The following is a 20,757-nucleotide window of genomic DNA, read 5'->3' on the forward strand; positions in this document are numbered from 1 at the left end:
TATGCAGGTTGTGTGGGAAAGTTCTTCCAAATTCATACTAAATACCTATTTGTTTGACATATATGACAGGCCGTTGTCAGACAGGTGGATCCACTGTACAGTATATCCAACCGTTATCCCGTTTCTCTACGGTGTCGGGTATGATGTGAGACGAATCTTTGTAGCAGATACCCTTTCTGAGATCAACCTCATCACAGGAGTTAATGACATGAAATGAATTATGTGACATGATTTTCATGCAAAATAAAAGTTAAACATAATTTTATCCACAGTGACTGAAATTATGCAATTTTCACGGGTCATATGAAGTCATATTTTGGCTCTTTTGATGTTTTTTGTCATTTTCCAGTAAATTTTCATATTATGGTCATATTTTCCTGTGAATTTTCATGTTTGTGTCATATTTTTATCTTTATATCTATTTTTTCATAGCTGTTTTCAGTCTACTCAAAGACAGATTTTTCACATATCCAAATTGTCTGTAATTTCTTACAGTTATATTTCTTAGAAATATATATTTATGTGAATTAGGCGGGTAATCCCTATAGAAAGAAACAGATGTGAATAAAGCCTCAATTGAACTAACACCCTGCGAAGTTGAGCAGTCTCTTTCCTATTTGAAAACTTTAAAATACACAGTATGCAATTTGTTATTGTAATGATTCTTTCTGATCGAAATGTGACATTTATTTCATTCTGTGTAGAGTTACCTCTGGAATGAGTATTAAATTAATTCAAAATAGAACAATAAAATTAATATTGCTCATTTATTGTTATTGAATGATCTAGATTTTAAAAGTATATTTTCAGTACGATGTTAATTTAAACAGCAGCAAGATTTCGAAGATTTTGAAAACTTTGAAGTTGTATTTTAATACATTTTTAGGTCATAACCATCCGGGCCCTACATATGATAATAGGAAGGGAGAAGGTGAAACCCGGTGCCAGCACATAGCCTACTCCTATCGAATAGCACTAAGGGGTCTGCTCAAGGTTTAATGTCTCCATCCGACAGACGAATCACCATCAGCAAGATCAAATGCCCTCACTCCATATGAACACTATGGAGAGGTTTGGAATTGAATCCAACTCTTTGTGTTCATTAAAATGCTAAACTGCGCTGTTTTCTGAAGTTTATTGATATGTACAAACCTAGTTCTTAGGCTAAAGGTTGGAACTGTGATTATTTTCCCGGGCAAAGCCTCTCAGTTCAATACAACCTTCAACGGCTGTGTACTTGGAGCGATGACTGCACTCGTCGTGCTGCAGTTTTTATCTAATAAAAGGCTAGCAACGCATCTGTGAATTGAACTTTTTAACAGTATAGGACTGGATTCAGCTCTAATTTTTCAATTTTAAGATTGTATATGAACTTGATGTTTACGAGTGTATAGAATAATACCCAATACTGAATACTGAAGACAACTCATCACCTAGAGGTGAGATTTTATGTTTTTACCTCACAAGGGTTATCTTGTTGTAAAATAGAGTTTTTAAACTTAACATAAAATTGATATTAAGGAGTTAATTATATCAATATATTGTTGTACATTATTATATCGCCAAGTTTTTCTTCGCTAATTAAGCAGCTGATGATGGCGTCTAAATGAGCACCGAAACTACAGTTCTGCAATAAAATATATATTGTAAATACCATCTAACAACATTGTATTTGTATTGAAAAGTTGAAACCTACAATTTTTTTAGTTCAATTGTCCTTTTTTTCCAGTCATGTGGCAACTTATTCTCCTTCCATATAACTCCCAGTGTACAATGTAGCCACAGTATTCCAGGGATTCCAGTTGCCTTAATCATGTCTGCTGTTAGTTCATCTGCTTCCGCCGACTTTCCATTTTTCATTTTCTTCAGGGCATTTTCCGTCTCTTCTTCTTTTGCTACCACTTTTTCCCACACCTGTGGGGTCGCAGGTGCGAACTGCATCACACATGTGGATCTGGCCCTGTTTTACAGCCGGATGCCCTTCCCGATGCCAACCCTATATGGAGGGATGTAATCATTATCGTGTGTTTCTGTGGTGGTTGGTAGTGTGGTAGTGCATTTTCTGTTCCTTCTGTAATTCATCCGTGACTTCGGTAACTTGCTCGTTTTCACACTCCCCATTCAAACGTTTTCAAAATAACTCTTCATCTCCTCTCTGATTCCTACCATGACTCTTATAATGATCCTGTCCTCTGTTTCAGTAGCTTTAATTCCTTCCCTATTTGATGTTTTACTTTTCATTAACCTGTATAACATTTTATGATTTCCTTTACTATCTTCCTCAGTTCTTTGGGTGAACAGTTCCTAGCTCATCTTCTTTTCTTCTTTCACTACTCTTTTTACCTGGAGGTTCTTATTCCTTTATTCCTGTTCCAGTCTTCCTATTTTTTCATCGTCCTTTGGTACAATTCTCTGAGCCTGATTTTGTTTCTCAACATCTTTGTTTTTCTTTGCTATGTTTCTTTCTTTAATTGTATGTTTTACTCTATCATTCCACCAACTTGTTTCTTTCTCCTTGACTTTACTTTTTGTTTTTCCACATACCTCTATAGCACAGATAACTATTGTTGTTCTAAATGCATTCCACTCTTCATCGACACTACCTGTCTCATATTTTGCCAATTTAGTCTCTATCAAATATTGAAAATACTTCTTGATTTCTTCATTTTTCAGTTTTCATTCTTTAATCTTTGGCAATCTCTTTACTGCAAGTGTAGCTTTAACTGTGCAATTTAGATCCACAACTAGAAGTCTTTGGTCACTATCCAAGCTTTCACTTGGGATAACTTTTGTATCCCTCACTTTTCTCCAATTAATTTATCGGTTACCACATAATCAATAACTGTCTTTGACTTCCCATCCCAGCCATATCTGGTAATCTTATGGCTATCCCCTTTTTTGAAGAACGTATTTTTTATTAAAAGATTGTTTCTTTCACACAAATTTAGGATATCTTCGCCCTTTACATTTCTTCTTCCATATCCAAAAAGGCCCAACACCAACCCGTACCCAGATCTGTTGGCCCCGTTCAGATCCAGAATTATCATAACACTGTCTTCTCGTGTTTGATCTTCCAAATCATCCATAAACTCTGTTTTCTCATCACCACTGCATCCTTGCTTATTTATTCATATCAGAAGCAATACATTATTAGTTAAGAATGAGAACAATGATTAGATAACTGGTAAAAACACACTAGAGGTACATTAAAAGTAACAATTGTGTCATATCATATCTGACAAAAATTTGGCGAGATCTCGACCATTTGGTATGGCCTTCACTAAATCTTGCATAGTGCAAACGAGAGGGCAGGAGTTGCAATGAAGGAGGTGTGCCATGGTTTGATCTTCTCCGCAGGCACAGAGGGTTGACACTTCAGATAGACCCCACTTCTTCATATTGATCTTAGATTGACCAACACCAGACCACAGCTTGTTCAAACTCTTCCATGTAGACCACGACTCTTCATAACCAGCTGAGGGGCATACATTTGGGCTATTGTAAAACTATTCTTTGTCTCATACTGAAAGAGAAAAAGAATTACGATACATACAGAAGATAGCCAATATGAATGGGTTCAGTGTTAATACCATTAATAGGTTAGGTTGGCTCTAACTCAATCTGAGTATAACTTCTTCCTGCATACATTGGCCAGTTCAACTCAGTTTATAGATGTGTTTACGATGACTAAACAGACCAATCCTGGCATAAAACATACGCCCACACAAATCACACAGAATGGATGGAGGTGAGCAGGGTTGTAATTGATGGAGTTTTTTATTGCTTGATGCTTGGCCTCTTGATGTCTGTGGCGTTCTCTTCCAAACAAGTTGACAGCGGTGGATGTAGTGTTCTGCCACAGAGAGTGGTCCACAGTACATTCTTCCCATGTCTGTATATCTATACCAGTTGTCTTCATGATGTGTTTCAGCTGGTCCTTAAACCGCTTAAGAGGGGCTCCATGAGGTCTACTGCCGGAGCAAAGTTCACCGTAAAGAATTTGGCGGGGAAGCCTGGTATCACCCATGCGGTGAACATGGCCTAACCATCTCAATTGATGGGCCGGTACCACCCATGCGGTGAACATGGCGTAACCATCTCAGTTGATGAGCGATGATTGTTGCCTCAATGCTATTTAGCTGCGCTTAATATTCATGATAAATCTCATTTTCTGTTGATGGAAGCGCTCAAGTTTTTTGATATCACGGCGATAGTGTCCAAGTTTCACAGCCATACAGCAGCGTGTACACCATGAGTTTGGTATGCAGTTTTAGGTCGTTATTCATGAAGACTCTGTGCATTAACCGTCTGAATGCTGCATGAGCTATCAACATCTTGTTCACAGGTACACTGTTTAGACAAGATGCTTCCAAGATATGAAAAGTGATCAACCTGTTCCAGTGTTGTGTCTAAGATGGAAACACCAAACTCAGGAGGTGTTAATCCTGGGGCAGGTTGTGGAAGTACCTACGTTTTTTTGCATTAATGGTAAGACCAAAGTGATCACATGCAGTTTTAAAGCAGTTGACTGACTGTTGTAGTTCTGCAAGTGTTAGAGCAGGAGATGCAGTGTCGTCAGCATACTGCAGTTCTATCACTCGGGTAACCAGACGTCTTTGTGAGCGAACTCTTGCCAGATTGAAAAGGCCTCCATCAAAACAAAATTTAATCTCCATGCCTAAGTTGTTTGCAGATGATTCATGCAGCATGTATAGTGCAAAGAGTGTAGGAGCAAGCACACAGCCTTGTTTCAATCCATGTGTGATTGGGAATGAATCTGATACTGAGTTACCATGAAGAACCTGTCCAGACATGCCATCATGAAGAGCTTGAACCAATTCCACATAACATTCAGGACATTTAAAATGTCTCAATACTTTCCACATAACAGATCTTGGTACTGAATCAAAGGATTTTTCCAGATCATAAAAAACTAAATACAGAGGCTGCTGTTGTTCTCTGCATTTTTCCTGGAGTTGCCCAGCACAGAAGATCATATCTGTTGTGCCTCTGGAGGTTCAGAAACCACATTAAGACTCAGGCAAAATCCTCTCTGAGATAACTCGGAGCTGGTTTAATAGAATTCTTGCAAGAATTTTACCTGCAATTGACAAAAGCGATATACCACGGTATTCCCACATACACTACGATCGCCTTTCAGGTACTTCTCGAGTTTCCCAAATCAAGAAGATGAGTGTGAAAAGTCTAGTCTGAAGACCATTAATAAAATTATAATTGAAGTAAAAAGAAAAGACAAACTCCAGAAAATCGTAAGACTTCTACATTTACAAACCTGGGAATTTTTCAAATCACAAAATGATTTAAGAAACACGATTATCATGTCTCATTTTCAATAAAGAACAATAATGGTCACATATTTTATAACCATAATAGTGTAAATTACAATAAAGGGAATTACTTAGATTCAGGAATCTATAAACTTCAGTGCGATCAATGTTTTGTCACGTACATGGGACAAACAGGTAGGAGTTTTCAAACTAGATATCTGGAACATGTCAATGTTAATAGACACAAGAAGAATTCTGCTATGAGTGTCCATATGGGAGATACTGGTCACCAATATACCAACATAAATAAAGACTTGACCATTTTTTTAAAAGTGAGCAAAGGGAACCTGATGAGCAATTACGAAAATATTTATATAAGTTTGAACCAGAGTATTAATGCAAACAAAAATTTGAATGACATACAAGAGGAAAAAATCTGTTGTATGAATAGATACTGTTGCCCTTATCGTCATGAAAAATTAATAATTTGAAGTTAACTCCTCTAAAACAAATATCCCACCCTCCCGTTCTACTTATAGGCGGAGCTGTTTCCCCTTCCCCTACTAATAGCACTGCTCCCCCACCTACTGCCCCTAGCCAAGTTCTGCCTGGCGAGAGGAAACATAACTATAATACATGCAGTAGCATGGCAAAAAGCAAGTTTGAGCGAGGCTCATATGTGAACCAGCTATAGGGACTTTCACCAACTTTATTCGTGTTGGAAACTCATTTCTTAAATTTCCAAGGGTTTTAAACCCATTAATTATATATATCTCTCTTTCTTTTCAGACCTTGTCTTTTGAAAGGAATATTTAAGCTATCAATACGGTGGCCATACAGCGCGACAGGCTATCTCAGAAGCATTAGATTCCTTCTGCCAGAAATAGCTTATTTTTTGAAAGGAATTTTCATAAGAATTAAAGCTTTTAAGTATTCAGATGTGGATATGGTCCCATTTTACTATTCTGAGACCAGAATTCAAATCTCCCTCAGTCAGTACACTGAAGCTACCAGCACTGCATGTCACAATTTCAAGAAATGTAATTCAGATTTTAACACTGAAGAAATTTTTTTTTTCAAGAAGTGATGGGCGATTATATGTAAATATTATTTATTGTCTTTAGTGTATTCTCAAACAGTTCACAAAGGACATGGGTTCTTCCATTTTTAAAATTAATCAGACAGCAACAATGAGTATCGTAATCTGTTACGAGATGTTATGACTGACGAAGTCTTAAAATAAGACATCTGGAAGATTACTAGGATCAATTGGCAGAACATCACTCAAGACCATCCCAGATGGAGAGACCTCATGAAAACCTACCTTGCTTCAGACTTAGAGGCCACATCGTATAAACGATTGAATACGGCTGATAGTGGTAGTGATTAAATAGTTTTCACTTGTAAAGTGAAGTGTATTGGATGGGTGGACCATTAAACCTAACACTAGTTCTTAATTCAAGCTAATAGACACTAATATCAGCGTTATCGTGTTTAGAGTTCCTAATCTCAGTTTGTGTTTGTATTTTAGTCTAGTCTGGGTATTGTGTCTTTCATTGATATTACTTCCTGTATTCCTAGGTTTATCTTCAAACTCTGGAGATTTGTCATTCGTTTCAAGAGTACACGAAGTTTGGCTTAAATTTGGTTTATTCTTCCATCCGAGGCTCATTCTTAGATTGAAGGCAACACATAATAACACTCTTCTGTTGACCTGCTATGCCTAATGCATCAGAGGATTTTCTTTCAATGTTTATTTGAGGATCCCTCCTCTTCCCACAAGGCAGTGGGTTTCGTCTGTACTATCCCCAGATGAACAGGTTGCTTCCTCTGCCCGTTCTGCTCTATTGAAAACTTTACTTCCATTAAGGTCTTCACATGTATCCCTGTGCACAGGACCCGTTATACACCATGGGACTGGGTCCCCAACAGAACTTGGCCATTACCGTAGCTTCGACTACAGTACCCACCCCCACTGCGTGGACACAGATCATGGTCCGGGTTAAGGAAGCTGTCGGATGCAATGATGATCTAATTTTACTTTGGTTACTTTTAACATGTTATTCCGGGGGCTGTAAAGGACCAAGCAAATACATCAGCAAGAAGCATGTACATTTTGAAAAGATGGGGAAATAAACGAAGAATTGGAAAGAGAATTGAACAAGCTAATAGGTTTTACCCGTATGTAAGAGGTATTGTGTGGAACCGGGACGTCCCAGAGAAGTGCAAGAAAATTCTGATATACACAGCAGGCACCTGGACAGCAACAAAACATGATGAAAGCAGCCAAGATGAAATTCCTTAGAGGAATAATTGGAAAGAGAAAAAGGGATAAAATCAGAGAGAGAACTGGTTTCCCTGAACTGCAAGACAAGATAGAGACCAGTAAGCTGAAATGGTATTGACACAAGATGAGAATGGAAGAGGATAGAATTCCAAAGTGAGTATTTACAGAGAAAATAATAGGAGGATGACAATGGGGAAGGCCCAGAAAGAATGGATACAGTCAAGGAGAGTATAGAGAAGAGAGGAATAATATTAGAAGACATTTTCAAGGAAGTAAGAGAGTGGTGGAGAGACAGAAACTGTGGAGATCCTTGATTCATAACCCTGACCCAAATACCCTTATTATGTGAAGAAATGCCATCTTTAAATCTTTACCAGACTCCCAATGCCTTTCCATTAACTGTCTGATACTAAAGATGGGTCTACTGTTGATCTGCCATTTCTAAAGCCATATCGCTGCTCTTCTAACTGACCTTTCACCTCTTCCAATTTTATTTCTTAAGGTCATTTTAAAAACCACATCATGCAAATGTTGTTATAATACCATGTGTGCACAAGAGAGTATCGTCGTTACTCTTGCTGCGATGGCTATTTCACAATGAAAATACTTCTAGAAAAACACAGTTAATTTAATGTAGAAACACACATTGCTTTCATGGACTTAAAAAAACTTTTGAGAAAGTAAACCGCAATACCTTACTTAATATTTTAATATCTGATCACACCACACAACAGATGGTACAGAACATAAGTAACCTTCACAAACATAACCTCATTTCCGTAAAAGTCAACACTAAATTATCAGAGTAGAAAACAATAAACACGGGAGTAAGACAGGGTTTGTGCTCTTTCCCCTCTCCTGTTCATATGAATGCTTTCATTGGAGAATTTAGAGAATAAGACATGTTTCCATCTGCATTAACAGAAATCTACAGCTGGGCACAGTATTATCTGCAGATGACTTAGTGTTGGTCGTCACCTCAGAAGATGATTTATAGCGTTCAATGTATCCTAAACCTAAAGGTACTCAACAGAAATATCCCTTGAGAAAACTAAGATAATGGCTTTCTGAGGCAAGGAACCGGTAAGAAGCAAGACCTGCTTAAATAATAACATTTTGGAAAGAGTAAATGATTTTAAATACCTCGGCTACAAACTGTCTTTCTTTGAAGAACTGGACATACCCAAGAAAATCTCCAAATTCAACAGATGTTTGGGAATCATCAATAAAGTTTTTAGACCATCATTAGTTCAAAAACACACCGGTATATGAAACTACAAAACCTTGGCTATGGAAGTGAAGCGTGGACCCTGAGGAAATATGAGAGAAGAGTAACTATAGCTGAAATGAAATACATGCGGCAAACAGCAGGAGTCACTAAGTGGGAACACAGAAGTTCTGAATGATCTTTAAAGCAGACCTGAATTGGAATACATCTATGAATACCAGAGAAATTGGCTACAACACCTAAACAGAATAGACAGAAGCAGGATCATAAACTACTGCCCCTGTGGGAAGAGATCTCTGGGACGCCCCAGGAAGAGAGACCGTAACAGTTCTTCTATAGGACCAATACTTGAAAGGATGATGATATTGACCATACACGAGCTGAAAGCTGCCTGTTATAATTTCTTGATGGATGCAGTACTCGTGGCACGTGTCTCAGCCTCATGTGACAATATGGAAGCTGCTGTGGTATGGGCAGTGACATTCGAAGCAGAACCATGGTGAGCACCATCTGGCCAGCGAGGAAAGCAATGGCAAACTACCTCACTCCTCATCATGCATAGAACGCCTCATTTTGGTGCTGCCTCTGGACTGAGGACCTAACAGACAGACCAACAGAGTTTTCACAATACAAACGCTGGAGTAGAGACAAATCAAGATACGTTCCAGATTTCAGGTTCCAAAGTACTAAACAGAAATAAACGTAAACATTCTAAATATTTGAGTGTAACTGATGATGTTCTCTCAGGAACAAGACAAGGTTGTGAGTTTCACAAATAGGAAAAGTCCTCTCAGTTTTAATTACTGCGTTGATGGGGTGAAAGTTCCTTTCAGGGGTCATTGTAAGTATTTAGGTGTTAATATAAGGAACGATCTTCATTGGGGTAATCACATAAATGGGATTGTAAATAAAGGGTACAGATCTCTGCACATGGTTTTGAGGGTGTTTAGGGGTTGTAGTAAGGATGTAAAGGAGAGGGCTTAAAAGTCTCTGGTAAGACCCCAACTAGAGTATGGTTCCAGTGTATGGGACCCTTACCAGGATTACTTGATTCAAGAACTGGAAAAAATCCAAAGAAAAGCAGCTCAATTTGTTCTGGGTGATTTCCGACAAAAGAGTAGCGTTACAAAAATGTTGCAAAAGTTTGGCCTGGGAAGATTTGGGAGAAAGGAGACGAGCTGCTCGACTGAATGGTATTGTAAATTGAATGGTATGTTCCGAGCTGTCAGCGGAGAAATGGTGTGGAATGATATTAGTAGACAGATAAGTTTGAGTGGCGTCTTTAAAAGTAGGAAAGATCACAGTATGAAGAAAAAGTTGGAATACATGAGGACAAATTGAGGCAAATATTCATTTATAGGAAGGAGAGTTAGGGATTGGAATAACTTACCAAGGAAGATGTTCATTAAATTTCCAATGTCATTGAAATCATTTAATAAAGGCTAGGAAAACAACAGATAGGGAATCTGCCACCTGGGTGACTGCCCTAAATGCAGATAAGTTGTTTAAAGATAGAGAAATTTATTGCAGCCAAATGGCCAAATATGTACATACATGACATGTATTACATATCCTTGGGAGCTTATCCTGTATAATAGTATCTAATTATAATATTCAAAATATAGTATTTAAACAGTTTTATCTGCCCTCATTTCTCCCTATTATATTCATTTAACTGTGTGATTCCTTTTAAGTGTGCACGGTTATGTCTTACTATACTCAACAATAGACTTTTGCCTCTTGGTACACATGGTTAAGTGGTACCTGTCACAGAGCTGGTTACACAGTGCACATACACAGTTTTGGATGCTTTGTGGTATTTCTTCTTCTGGCAGATTTTATGGTGAAATCCATGGATTGCCAGTCTGGTGATTACGTTCCTTAGTTTCTGGTTTTCGTTCACCCATCTCCTGTCCGCCATAGCGTCTGTTTCATAAAAGTCTAGGGGTATTTCTCATTGTTTCTTCTCTCTAATCTCGATAAGTGTCTTCGCTGGCTTGGTGTATGGCAGGAATAACTGGAGTCGTAGGTCCTCTATATAAAATGTATCTTTTGCTAGTTCGTAAACAAGTCTGGATGGGGCCGTTTTCGCTACTCCTAGTGCTCTTTTTAAATATCGGGCTTTCACTTTCTCTATGGTCTTTAAGTCTGACAGGGATAATTTTTCCCATATTACTTCAAGACCGTATGTTAGGACTGGGCTTATTTTTGCATGGAAAAGGGTTATGGCTGTTTGTAGTGATAGGGAGGTAATATTCTTTACACTGTAGATTCCCCCGATTGTGGCAGTTGCTCTTTCTTTTACTGTTTCCTGAATGAGTTGCATGTTGTCTGTAGGGTGATTCCAAGGTATTTGTACGAGTTTACTAGCTCTATTTCTTCCCCATCCTGTGTCATTCTATCTGTGGCTGCAGCTTTTCCTCCTTTTCTGAATACCATGTATACCATCTTGTTCTGGTTAATTTTGAGTTCATTTTCCTTCGCCCAAGTATGTACGTTGTTCAGCGTTTCCCGTAGTTCGACCTTGCTTGGTGAGCTTATGACCATGTCATCTGCATATAGGTAAGTACAGTGAGACCAAGGAAGTTTTCCCTAGTATTTTTCTGATATGATTCCTTGTTTAATAATGTGGTAGTTATAGTGTAATATTTTATATTTACACTGAGTGGCTAAAAGTCATGGGGTAGGGGTGTCCCATTAGAAAATGTGCTGTGTACAACCCCTGAGCGTTGCGACTAGCTGTCACATAGCTGAGCAGTCTGTCATTGCGAGTTAACCCATTTTGAACGTGGGATTATCATCGGTGCATAGTGCATGGTTCATATCATGGCAGAGATAATGCGTGAATTTGGGTTTCTGAGGTCAATAGTGTCGAGGGTGGATCTTCAATATCGCAGAAAGAATGTTACAACCTGCGTAAACCGCTGCAAGGGAAGGCCACAGGTGTTTAATGAATGGGCATCATGTCACTACTGCAAGTCAGATCACCACCCATTTGAATGTTGGGAGTCAGGAACCCATTTCTACCAGGACTGTAAGGAGGCAACTGCAGTGCACAGGCTTCACCAGCCGACTACCAACTCGTGTCCCTTTGCTGACACCTCGACACAGAGCTCAATGACGTGCATAGGCCCACGGACATCGGCAATGGACCATGGAACAGTGGTGGCATGTGGTATGGTCCGATGAATCCCAATTCCAGTTGTATTGAGCTGATGGGTGCATGAGAGTGTGGTGTATGCCCCATGAAGCTATGGATCCTGCGTGTCAACAAGGTTGTGTCCAGGTGGAAGGTGGCTCAGTTCTGGTCTGGGTGGCGTTCTCATGGTCGCAATTAGGCCACATTGTCCGGCTGCAGGAAGCGCTGACAGGTGCACGTTATGTGGACATTCTTTCGACCATCTGCATCTCTTTCTGTCCCTAGAGTACACTGATGGAGATGCCATATTTCAACAGAAAAATGCGCCATGTCACCGCTCTGTTGTGGCACACAGCTGGTTGGAGGAGCGTTCTAGTGAAGTTACGACCATGAATTAGCCCTCCAGATCTCCCGATCTTAATCCAATTGAGCATTTATGGGATGCTGTCGACGCTGGTGTACACACCATGAACCCCGCACCAACTACACAAGATCATTTGTGGGTAGCAGTGTAAGATGCGTGGGTCCAGATTCCTCCAGAATAATTCCAACACCTTGTAGAGTCAATGCCTCACTGTATTGCTGCTGTTTTGAGGGCTCGCGGAGGAGCAATTCGTCATTAACATCACGTTCAGTGCCTTCCCATGACTTTGGACCACTCAGTGTAGACACTAATGTCCAAAAGTTAAGCATAAGTTACGAGTAAGCAGGGCAATAGGAAATAGACCGCAAACTGTACGACATATGCACCTACCAACCTTACTTGTTCGCTCTGTATAGAAAAGGAGTGTTCCCTGCTTTGACTAGCGATGTAACTGCAAGGTAAACACAGCCAGTGCCTGCGCCCCATATTCCCTCAGTCATGTTTGACCTGTTATAGTGTGTGGAGTGTAGCCTCATCGTGAACGTGATAACATAATGGCACAACGTCGCCATTTGGACCCTATTTTGCAGGGTAGAATACTTGGCCTCCTGGAAGCACGCAAGACACAGACCGAAGTCGCCGTATTCATGAATGTGCCGCAAAGTGTCATTTCCTGGCTTTGGAGACAATTTCGAGACACAGGAGATGTTAGTTGTAGGCCAGTACCAGGTCGACCAAGGATAACCACCCCACAGCAGGACCGATATCTGGCCTTAACCGCCCGACGAATTCAGAGTGCACCTGCAAGACAATTGTCGGCGGAGCTTGCAGCCGTCTCAGGGGTTGCCGTTTCCCGGCAAACTGTGTACCGGCGGCTCAGAACAGCAGGGCTGTTTGCCCGATGTCCAGCGGTGTGCGTCTCGCTCACTCCAGCACAGAGACGGGCCTGTTTACTGTGGAGCCGTCAACATCGAAACTGGGCCATGAATGAATGGAGGCATGTGCTCTTCACAGATGAATCCCACTTCAGTTTGCAGGACAATTCCCATCGCACATTAATCTGGAGAGAACCGGGTAGCCAATACAACCACAGGAACATCGTGGAACGGGACCAGTATGGTGGTGGTGGCATCATGTTGAATGTTATCTTAAAACAATTAAGTTCATTAAAATGGTCAACCTATTCAATATGATACATTCATAAGAATTTTTATAACGTACACATAATACTCAAATTGGGACATGTTTCGCCCTAGTTGTGGGCATCTTCAGCCTAATTTTTCTCCTCAAAATGAAATGTTATCGGGATCCCGATGTTCTCAAATTTAACCATCTTAATAGCTAAAATAATACAATGTGTCGGTCTTATTACTAAGACAGAGGGTAACTAACCACATACTAATTTTAATAAGTGCCAACACCAGATATTTTAATGAATGAATTTTAAAGACTGCTTCAAGAACTCCATTAAATAATTGTTCACCTGTCAGTAATGAGACCGACACATTATAGTTTTAACTCATACTATTTTAGCTATTAAGATGGTTCAATTTGAGAATATCAGGATCCCGATAACATTTGATTTTGAGGAGGAAAATTAGGCTGAAGATGCCCACAACTAGGGTGAAACATGTCCAAATTTGAGTATTATGTATAAGTTATAAACATTCTTATGAATGTATCATATTGAATAGGTTAATCATTTTAATAAACTGAATTGTTTTGAGATAATATACAATTTTCAATACGGACCACCATGAAGTTCATTACATGTCATGTTGAATGGCCGTACGGACCTGCACATCTTCATGGGTGATCCGAGGAACACTGTTAGCGCTGAGGGATGAGGTACTGAGACCACATGTTCGACTCTTTAGAGGTGCGGTTGGTCCAGACTTCCTCTTAATGGACGATAATGCCTGACCGTACCGCACTGCTCTGGTGGATTAATTTCTGGCTGAAGAAGACATTCATCGCATGGACTGGCCAGTGAGATCTGTGGATCAGAACATGTCTGGGATGCATTGGAGAGGTAAATTGTATCCTGACAGCCTCCACCAAGAACCCTCCAAGACCTCCACAGTGCCGTTTCAGAGGAATGGGATTGACTGCCACAAGAGCTCTTGGACCATCTGATGGAGAGCATGCCACGTCACTGCAAAGCATGTGTGGCTGTTAGGGGTAACCATACACCTTATTAACAGCATATTTTGTTGTGGAAGACATTGCCAAGTTTTGTTAGTTGTTGTACCTTAGCTATCAGAACATTTCTGACACTGGACAAGTTGTGTGACATGTGGTGTGTGAGTGACGTTCCTATCAGGCAGTATGGCCTCGTTTAGTGATTATGCTTAACTTTTGGACACTCGTGTGTTCGACAGACTGGAAAGCCTTCAAGTTACATTTAACTAGTCAACACTGGAAAGTGTGAGAAACTTTAGTCGCATGACACACTGGTCAGCGTATCTTTCAGTTAGGTTTTCCCATACGTTCAATCACATGTAATCACATGGAAAGTGGTCAGACCATCGGAGGGAAGTCTTATCATCCAGAACTATTCCCGCATGTGGTGAGAAAAATGAAAGAGTGCACCATCTTGCTGTTAAATGAAGGCTGTATCTAACATCTAGCATATTTGGGTATACAGTTCCTGTAACTGTTGTTTCCTGCAAAAAGAACAGCCTCTAAATCTGACGTTCGGATAATGCACGGAATACATTTACTTTCAGGGAATCTGTTTCATTTTCCACTGATCGCTGTTACGTGTGCCAAGATACGAGCATTGTGTGTGTTCACTTTACCAGTGACATGGACTGTTGATTCATCACTGAAAATTCCATGCTTACGGAAACCTTCATTACCTGCCATTAGCTGATGCATTGGGGAACACGGAAGGAGCCTCCCCGAAGAGTGCTAGATAAGGCATTCGGGCGTTCCCTGGGCAACGGTGATACACCGGCTGATTCTTCCACGAAGGCGCTGCTACACAGCAACAAGCAGATGATAGCAAGTACTATGTCCACTAACAGTCCTTTAGAGGACCAACCAGAACACTTGTCGATCAGACTTGGTAACAATCTCCGCATTTGTCACTTAAATATCGAATCCATATCACCACCAAAGAGTCAGTATCTGTCTCGCCTTATGCTGGAGAACAACATGGATTTGATAGCACTACAGGAAACACATACCAGTGACAGTGAAGATCTCTACAGAAGAGGAAAAATAGGTGGTTACAATCTTGCTGGAGCAATCAATGATGAAAGTTATGGGATCGCAAATTACATCAGATCCCAGTTAACTGATTTTAAAGTTGTTTATGAAGACAACTCAACAGATATCTCTGTTCTGGCAGTGGAAATCTCAGGCATTACTGTTGTGAATATCTATAAACCACCAGCAGTCAGTTGGTCCAGCTGTTCATTAAAAGTTTTTGATCACCCTGTTCTGTACGACGGATATTTCAATAGTCATAGCCCAGCATGGGGATACGAATTTGAAGATGACAATGGGTCCAACCTAAATAACTGGATTGAAGCAAACTCCCTACAACTTGTCTACAATGCTAAACATCCTGGCACATTTCATTCTGGCAGGTGGCTAAAGGATTATTCTCCTGACCTGTGCATAGTGTCACAGTCAACTCCTGAGAATCATCACATGGTACAACGAAAGGTCATCAGTTCCTTTCCTCACAGTCAACACAGACCAGTTATTATTTACTATGGCACTGAGATCCCTCTTGTGTCTTCAGTACCACAACCTCGTTGGAATTTTCGACTAGCAAAGTGGGATAAATTTGCAGAAGGACTTGATAACACTGTACAGTGGATACAACCAGTTCCTAAAAATTACAATAGATTTGTCAACGCCATAAAAGCTAATGCTAGGAAGTTCATTCCCCGGGGATATCGCAAGACGTATATACCAGGATGGTCAGAAGAATGTAATCAGCTCTACACCGAATATCAGAACTCTCCTAATAAAACAACAGCTGATGAGTTGATAAGGGCTCTAAATAAATCTAGGAGAGAGAAGTGGCACAGAACTACAGCAGAGATAGACTTCACACACTCTAGTCGTAAAGCCTGGATCCTCATAAGAAAACTTGGTAGTGACCCTACAATGAAACGCAGAAGTTTGCCAATGAACCCAAACACCATTGCCTCCAGACTGACACAAATCTCTAGAGCGAAGATGGACAAGGTACACGCAAGGAGTGTTAAGGAGCAACTAAGAACGAGAAGATCACAGTTGACATCCCATCCGGAGTATTCCTGTGACTTCAGTACTGAAGAACTGGACAAGGCTCTATCCAAGATAAAGATAAATAAAGCTGCTGGTCTGGATGAAATCTATCTGGAGTTTCTGAAGGCCATAGGCCCTGGTACAAAACAATGGCTAGTCAACTTCTTCAGTGAAATTCTACGAACTGGTAAATTACCTAAGTTGTTAAAACAAGCCAAAGTAATTGCAGTCTTGAAACCAGGAAAGGAAGGAACTGATGCTTCACATTATCGACCAATTTCACTCCTTAGTGTAATCTACAAGATGCTTGAAAGAATGATACTTAACCGTATCCAGGAAGCAATAGAAAGAGTCATCCCTGTTGAGCAAGGGGGTTTCAGAAAGAATCGTAGTTGTTGTGATCAGGTGTTAACACTGACAACAGAGATTGAAGCAGAATTCCAGAAAAGACTGAAGACTGCTGCAGCTTTTGTCGACCTTACATCAGCCTATGACATGGTCTGGAGAGAGGGACTGTTGCTCAAGTTTGTTCAGGTCATCCCTTGTCAGAAGCTAGCATGCTTACTAAACAACATGTTATCCAACCGTCGACTTGCTGTATTTCTGAATGGTGAAAGAAGCAGGTGGAGATCTCTAAATAATGGTTTACCCCAAGGGTCAGTTTTATCTCCCATTCTATTCAATCTTTACATCCATGACCTGCCAAGAACAACTTCAAAGAAGATACAGTTTGCAGATGATCTAGCTTTAATTACTCAGAGTACGGATTTGGCACACTGTGAGGATGTACTTACAGAGGACCTAGCTACCATGTGCGACTATTTTCACAAATGGAGACTCCAACCAAATCCTAGTAAAACGGAAGTAACAGCATTCCACTTGCATAACATGGAAGCTAATCGGAAGCTACATGTGCTTTTTAACGGAACAGAAGTCTCCCACAACTTCTTCCCAAAATATCTGGGTGTCACACTGGATCGGTCCTTATCGTTCAAACAGCATTGCTCGAATCTGTCTAAGAAGCTGAGTACAAGAGTAAATCTACTGCATAAACTAGCGGGCAGCAACTGGGGTGCAGATGCAAACACTCTTCGCACTGCTTCACTTTCTCTAGTATACTCGGCTGGTGAGTACTGCGCTCCTGTGTGGGAAAACAGCGTACATTCGAGCAAGATTGACGTACAGCTCAATGAAACCATGAGAGTTGTTACTGGTACAGTGAGGTCGACTCCTACTCAGTGGCTGCCTGTTTTAGCAAACATTGCTCCTCCAGATCTGAGGAGAAAAGCAGCAAAAGTACAGTTGCTCAAGAAGACCTTTGCACACAGGAACTCACTTTTGTTCAATGCCTTACGAGATCCACCTGTGATGAGGTTAAAATCCAGGAATCCACTCTGGACTGATCTACACTCCTATGAAAAATTCAGTGTAACAGCAGAATGGAGACAGCGATGGGAACAATGTCCACCCACTAACGCCTTTCTGATTAAAGACCCAACGAAGAAAGTGCCAGGTTTCGATCTTCCTCGACATGAGTGGTCAAAACTCAACCGTTTCAGAACAGGCCACGGCAGGTGCCGATATATGATGAAAAAGTGGGGATATTGTGAAAGTGCTGCGTGTGAGTGTGGTGCTGAGAAGCAGACATTGCTTCATGTTGTTGAGAGCTGTCCACTGTCAGCATTTAAGGACGGTTTACGGACTCTGCATGAATTGACACCAAGTGCAGTGGACTGGTTGTCAAAGCTGGACATTCTAGTTTAATTACCTCTATATTTTAATGTGTATGTTAATTGTATATTTTTACAGATTATGCTTGTAAATGCCATACGATAATAATAATAATAATAATAATAATAATAATAATAATAAGCTGATGCATTTCTATGCTGCATGATCTGCATGCTTTAGGACTGTATGGCTGCTCTTTTATTTGCTTTTGTAACACTTTCCACACAACTACTTGTTAGGTCTGTGTTAGAAAGTCACCCTGACTGTCTGGCGTTCGAGGTTGCTCCACTGGTATAATCACTACCGAGTGTTGTTGTGAGATGGGGGATCACAAAACTCACGCAGAACTGTAACTACTGCAGGACACGGAAAGCTTTTCGCTCAGAAGCCCCCCTCTGTAACCAGAACACTACAAGCAACAGGGTGAGAAAACAACGCACGGTACAAACTTTCATCCAGTTGAGAAAATAGACAACTCATGTTGGTTGCAGAGGCATAATAACCACAAAAACTCTGATTTTCTTTTATGTACACCCAATATTTGATCCTAAGAGGAAGATACCCAGATGTATGTTCTGTGTGTTACAGATTCTTGAACTGAATGTTGTCCCGTCATTATTGTCATATTCATCACAACGTGGTGACATCACTCTGGCAATTGGAAAATACCTTTACAAAATTCCATATTACCAATGTAAGTTGACAGTCCAATTTTATCTCTGTTCTAACAAAGTTAGAGGTATTGTCTTTCTTTTAATAATTTTTTTTTTTTGCAGATCTGTCTCCAAAATATCGCTATAAGATAGAGGCGTTTGACATACCAGATGACTACAAAGAAACAGCCACGCCATTTACAAAAGAAAACCTCTATGATGTCTCTGCTGAAGAAGAAGAAGACCTGGTGTACCCGTCTGTGTCTATGTCCTTGTTTCCGAAGACAACTCTTACCGGCCAAGCACCCTCGCCTGAAGCAGTTGCTCTCAAACGGCTGGTAACAACATAATATTATGCTGATCTTTACACATACCACTTACCACCTACCTAATATGATGTAGGACCAACTCCGGCCTCTCCATGATGCATCAATTCAACAAAGTGGCAGAAATTACTTCAGTGTATCTTATATCACAAAGTCTTCCAGTTGGCATATAATCAGGATATCTGGGGGCCATATTCTCTGTCCTGTTCCTCAGACCATGCTAGTGTGGCATGGCTCATTGTCCTGTTGGAAATGGCCATCATCAGCTGGGAACTAGTCATGGGATATCAATTCATTCATTTGTTTCCCTTTACGTTACTGAATCGATACGGCACATTAGAGTCACCTGTGTAGTGTGAATTGATGTCTCCCTCTGTGGTGTAGCTGCCATGAAATTTGAAAAGTTCTACGAGGGCTGGAACGGGGTTCACTCTGACATGGGAGGTCAACTGAGTAGAGGAGCCATCCTGGAAGTGGTTTCCAGGCAAATGCTGGGATGGTACCTAACTTAAGGCCACGGCCGATTCCTTCCCTCTTCCTTGTCTATCTCTTCCAATTATACTATCCCCCTCGCAGGTCAGGCCCCTGGGTGAGATACTGGTACTCCTCTCCAGTTTTATCCCCGACCCAAAGTCTCACACTCCAGGACACTGCCCTTGAGATGGTAGAGGTGGGATACCTCACTGAGTCCGAAGGAGAAACCAACCCTGGAGGGTAAAAGGATTAAGAAAAAGTGTTAATTGATACGACAGCAGCAACAGCATTCATTACTTGCTGCTGCTATCTGGTCTTCATTCTATGAATTGCTTTCCTATGCATCATCCAGCTATCAGGTTCATGTTTCTCCTGCAGTCAACTCTTTGCATCAATTTTTGATGTTGCAAACCTTTTCCCTCATAGTTACAACTCCCTGAAATAAGTATATAGAATTAAATGAAAAAATATCTGTACACACACAATCATCAATGATCTGCATTTGGTGCTGTCGCCCTGGTGGAAAATTCCCTATCAACTGTTTGCCTAGTCTTTTTTTAAATGATGTCAAGGAACTCGGAAATTTCACTGTATTCGTGGTTCTCTGATTCAACATTGTTTTAATTAAATTATTGCGTCAAAAGGCTCACTTATTTACGGACCTTAATTAAGACCATGGATGCTTCCTTCCAACTCCTCGCCCTATCCTGCCCCATCGTCGCCATAAGACGACGGTGCAACATAAGCAACTTGCAAATGAGCTGTGAGCGGGAGTCTGTTATAGGATACAATTCTTTCAGTGTGCCACGTATCTGTACGTCTCGCTACAATGGAAGTTTGACTTCTTGCCAATGTCTAGTGTTATTACATAAAAATAACTTCATGATCGGTATCGCACTTTAACAGATTCATAACTAAATACTTAGTTGTGAAAATGTCCAGTGTGTGGATAATGAATCGTGTGAGTGTTCTGTCTCACTGATCTGTGAGTGAGCCACTCAGCACTGTGTACTGCGAGT

The 20,757-nt window shown here is 40.5% G+C and overlaps 1 protein-coding gene across 1 annotated transcript in view; it reads left to right on the forward strand.

Annotated features, from left to right (window-relative positions):
• Window positions 1-20,381, forward strand: part of LOC136874263 (WD repeat-containing protein 97) — a 48,541-nt gene extending 28,160 nt beyond the window's left edge. Inside the window, exons 4-5 of the mRNA XM_067147886.2 lie at window positions 18,874-18,979; window positions 19,062-20,381. Coding sequence (XP_067003987.2) covers window positions 18,874-18,979; window positions 19,062-19,288 — 333 coding nt within the window. The 3' untranslated portion in view covers window positions 19,289-20,381. The remainder of the gene's footprint in view (window positions 1-18,873; window positions 18,980-19,061) is intronic.
• The last annotated feature ends 376 nt before the right edge of the window (window positions 20,382-20,757 follow it).

Source organism: Anabrus simplex, chromosome 5, assembly GCF_040414725.1.
Source record: "Anabrus simplex isolate iqAnaSimp1 chromosome 5, ASM4041472v1, whole genome shotgun sequence".
Taxonomy (NCBI): domain Eukaryota; kingdom Metazoa; phylum Arthropoda; class Insecta; order Orthoptera; family Tettigoniidae; genus Anabrus; species Anabrus simplex.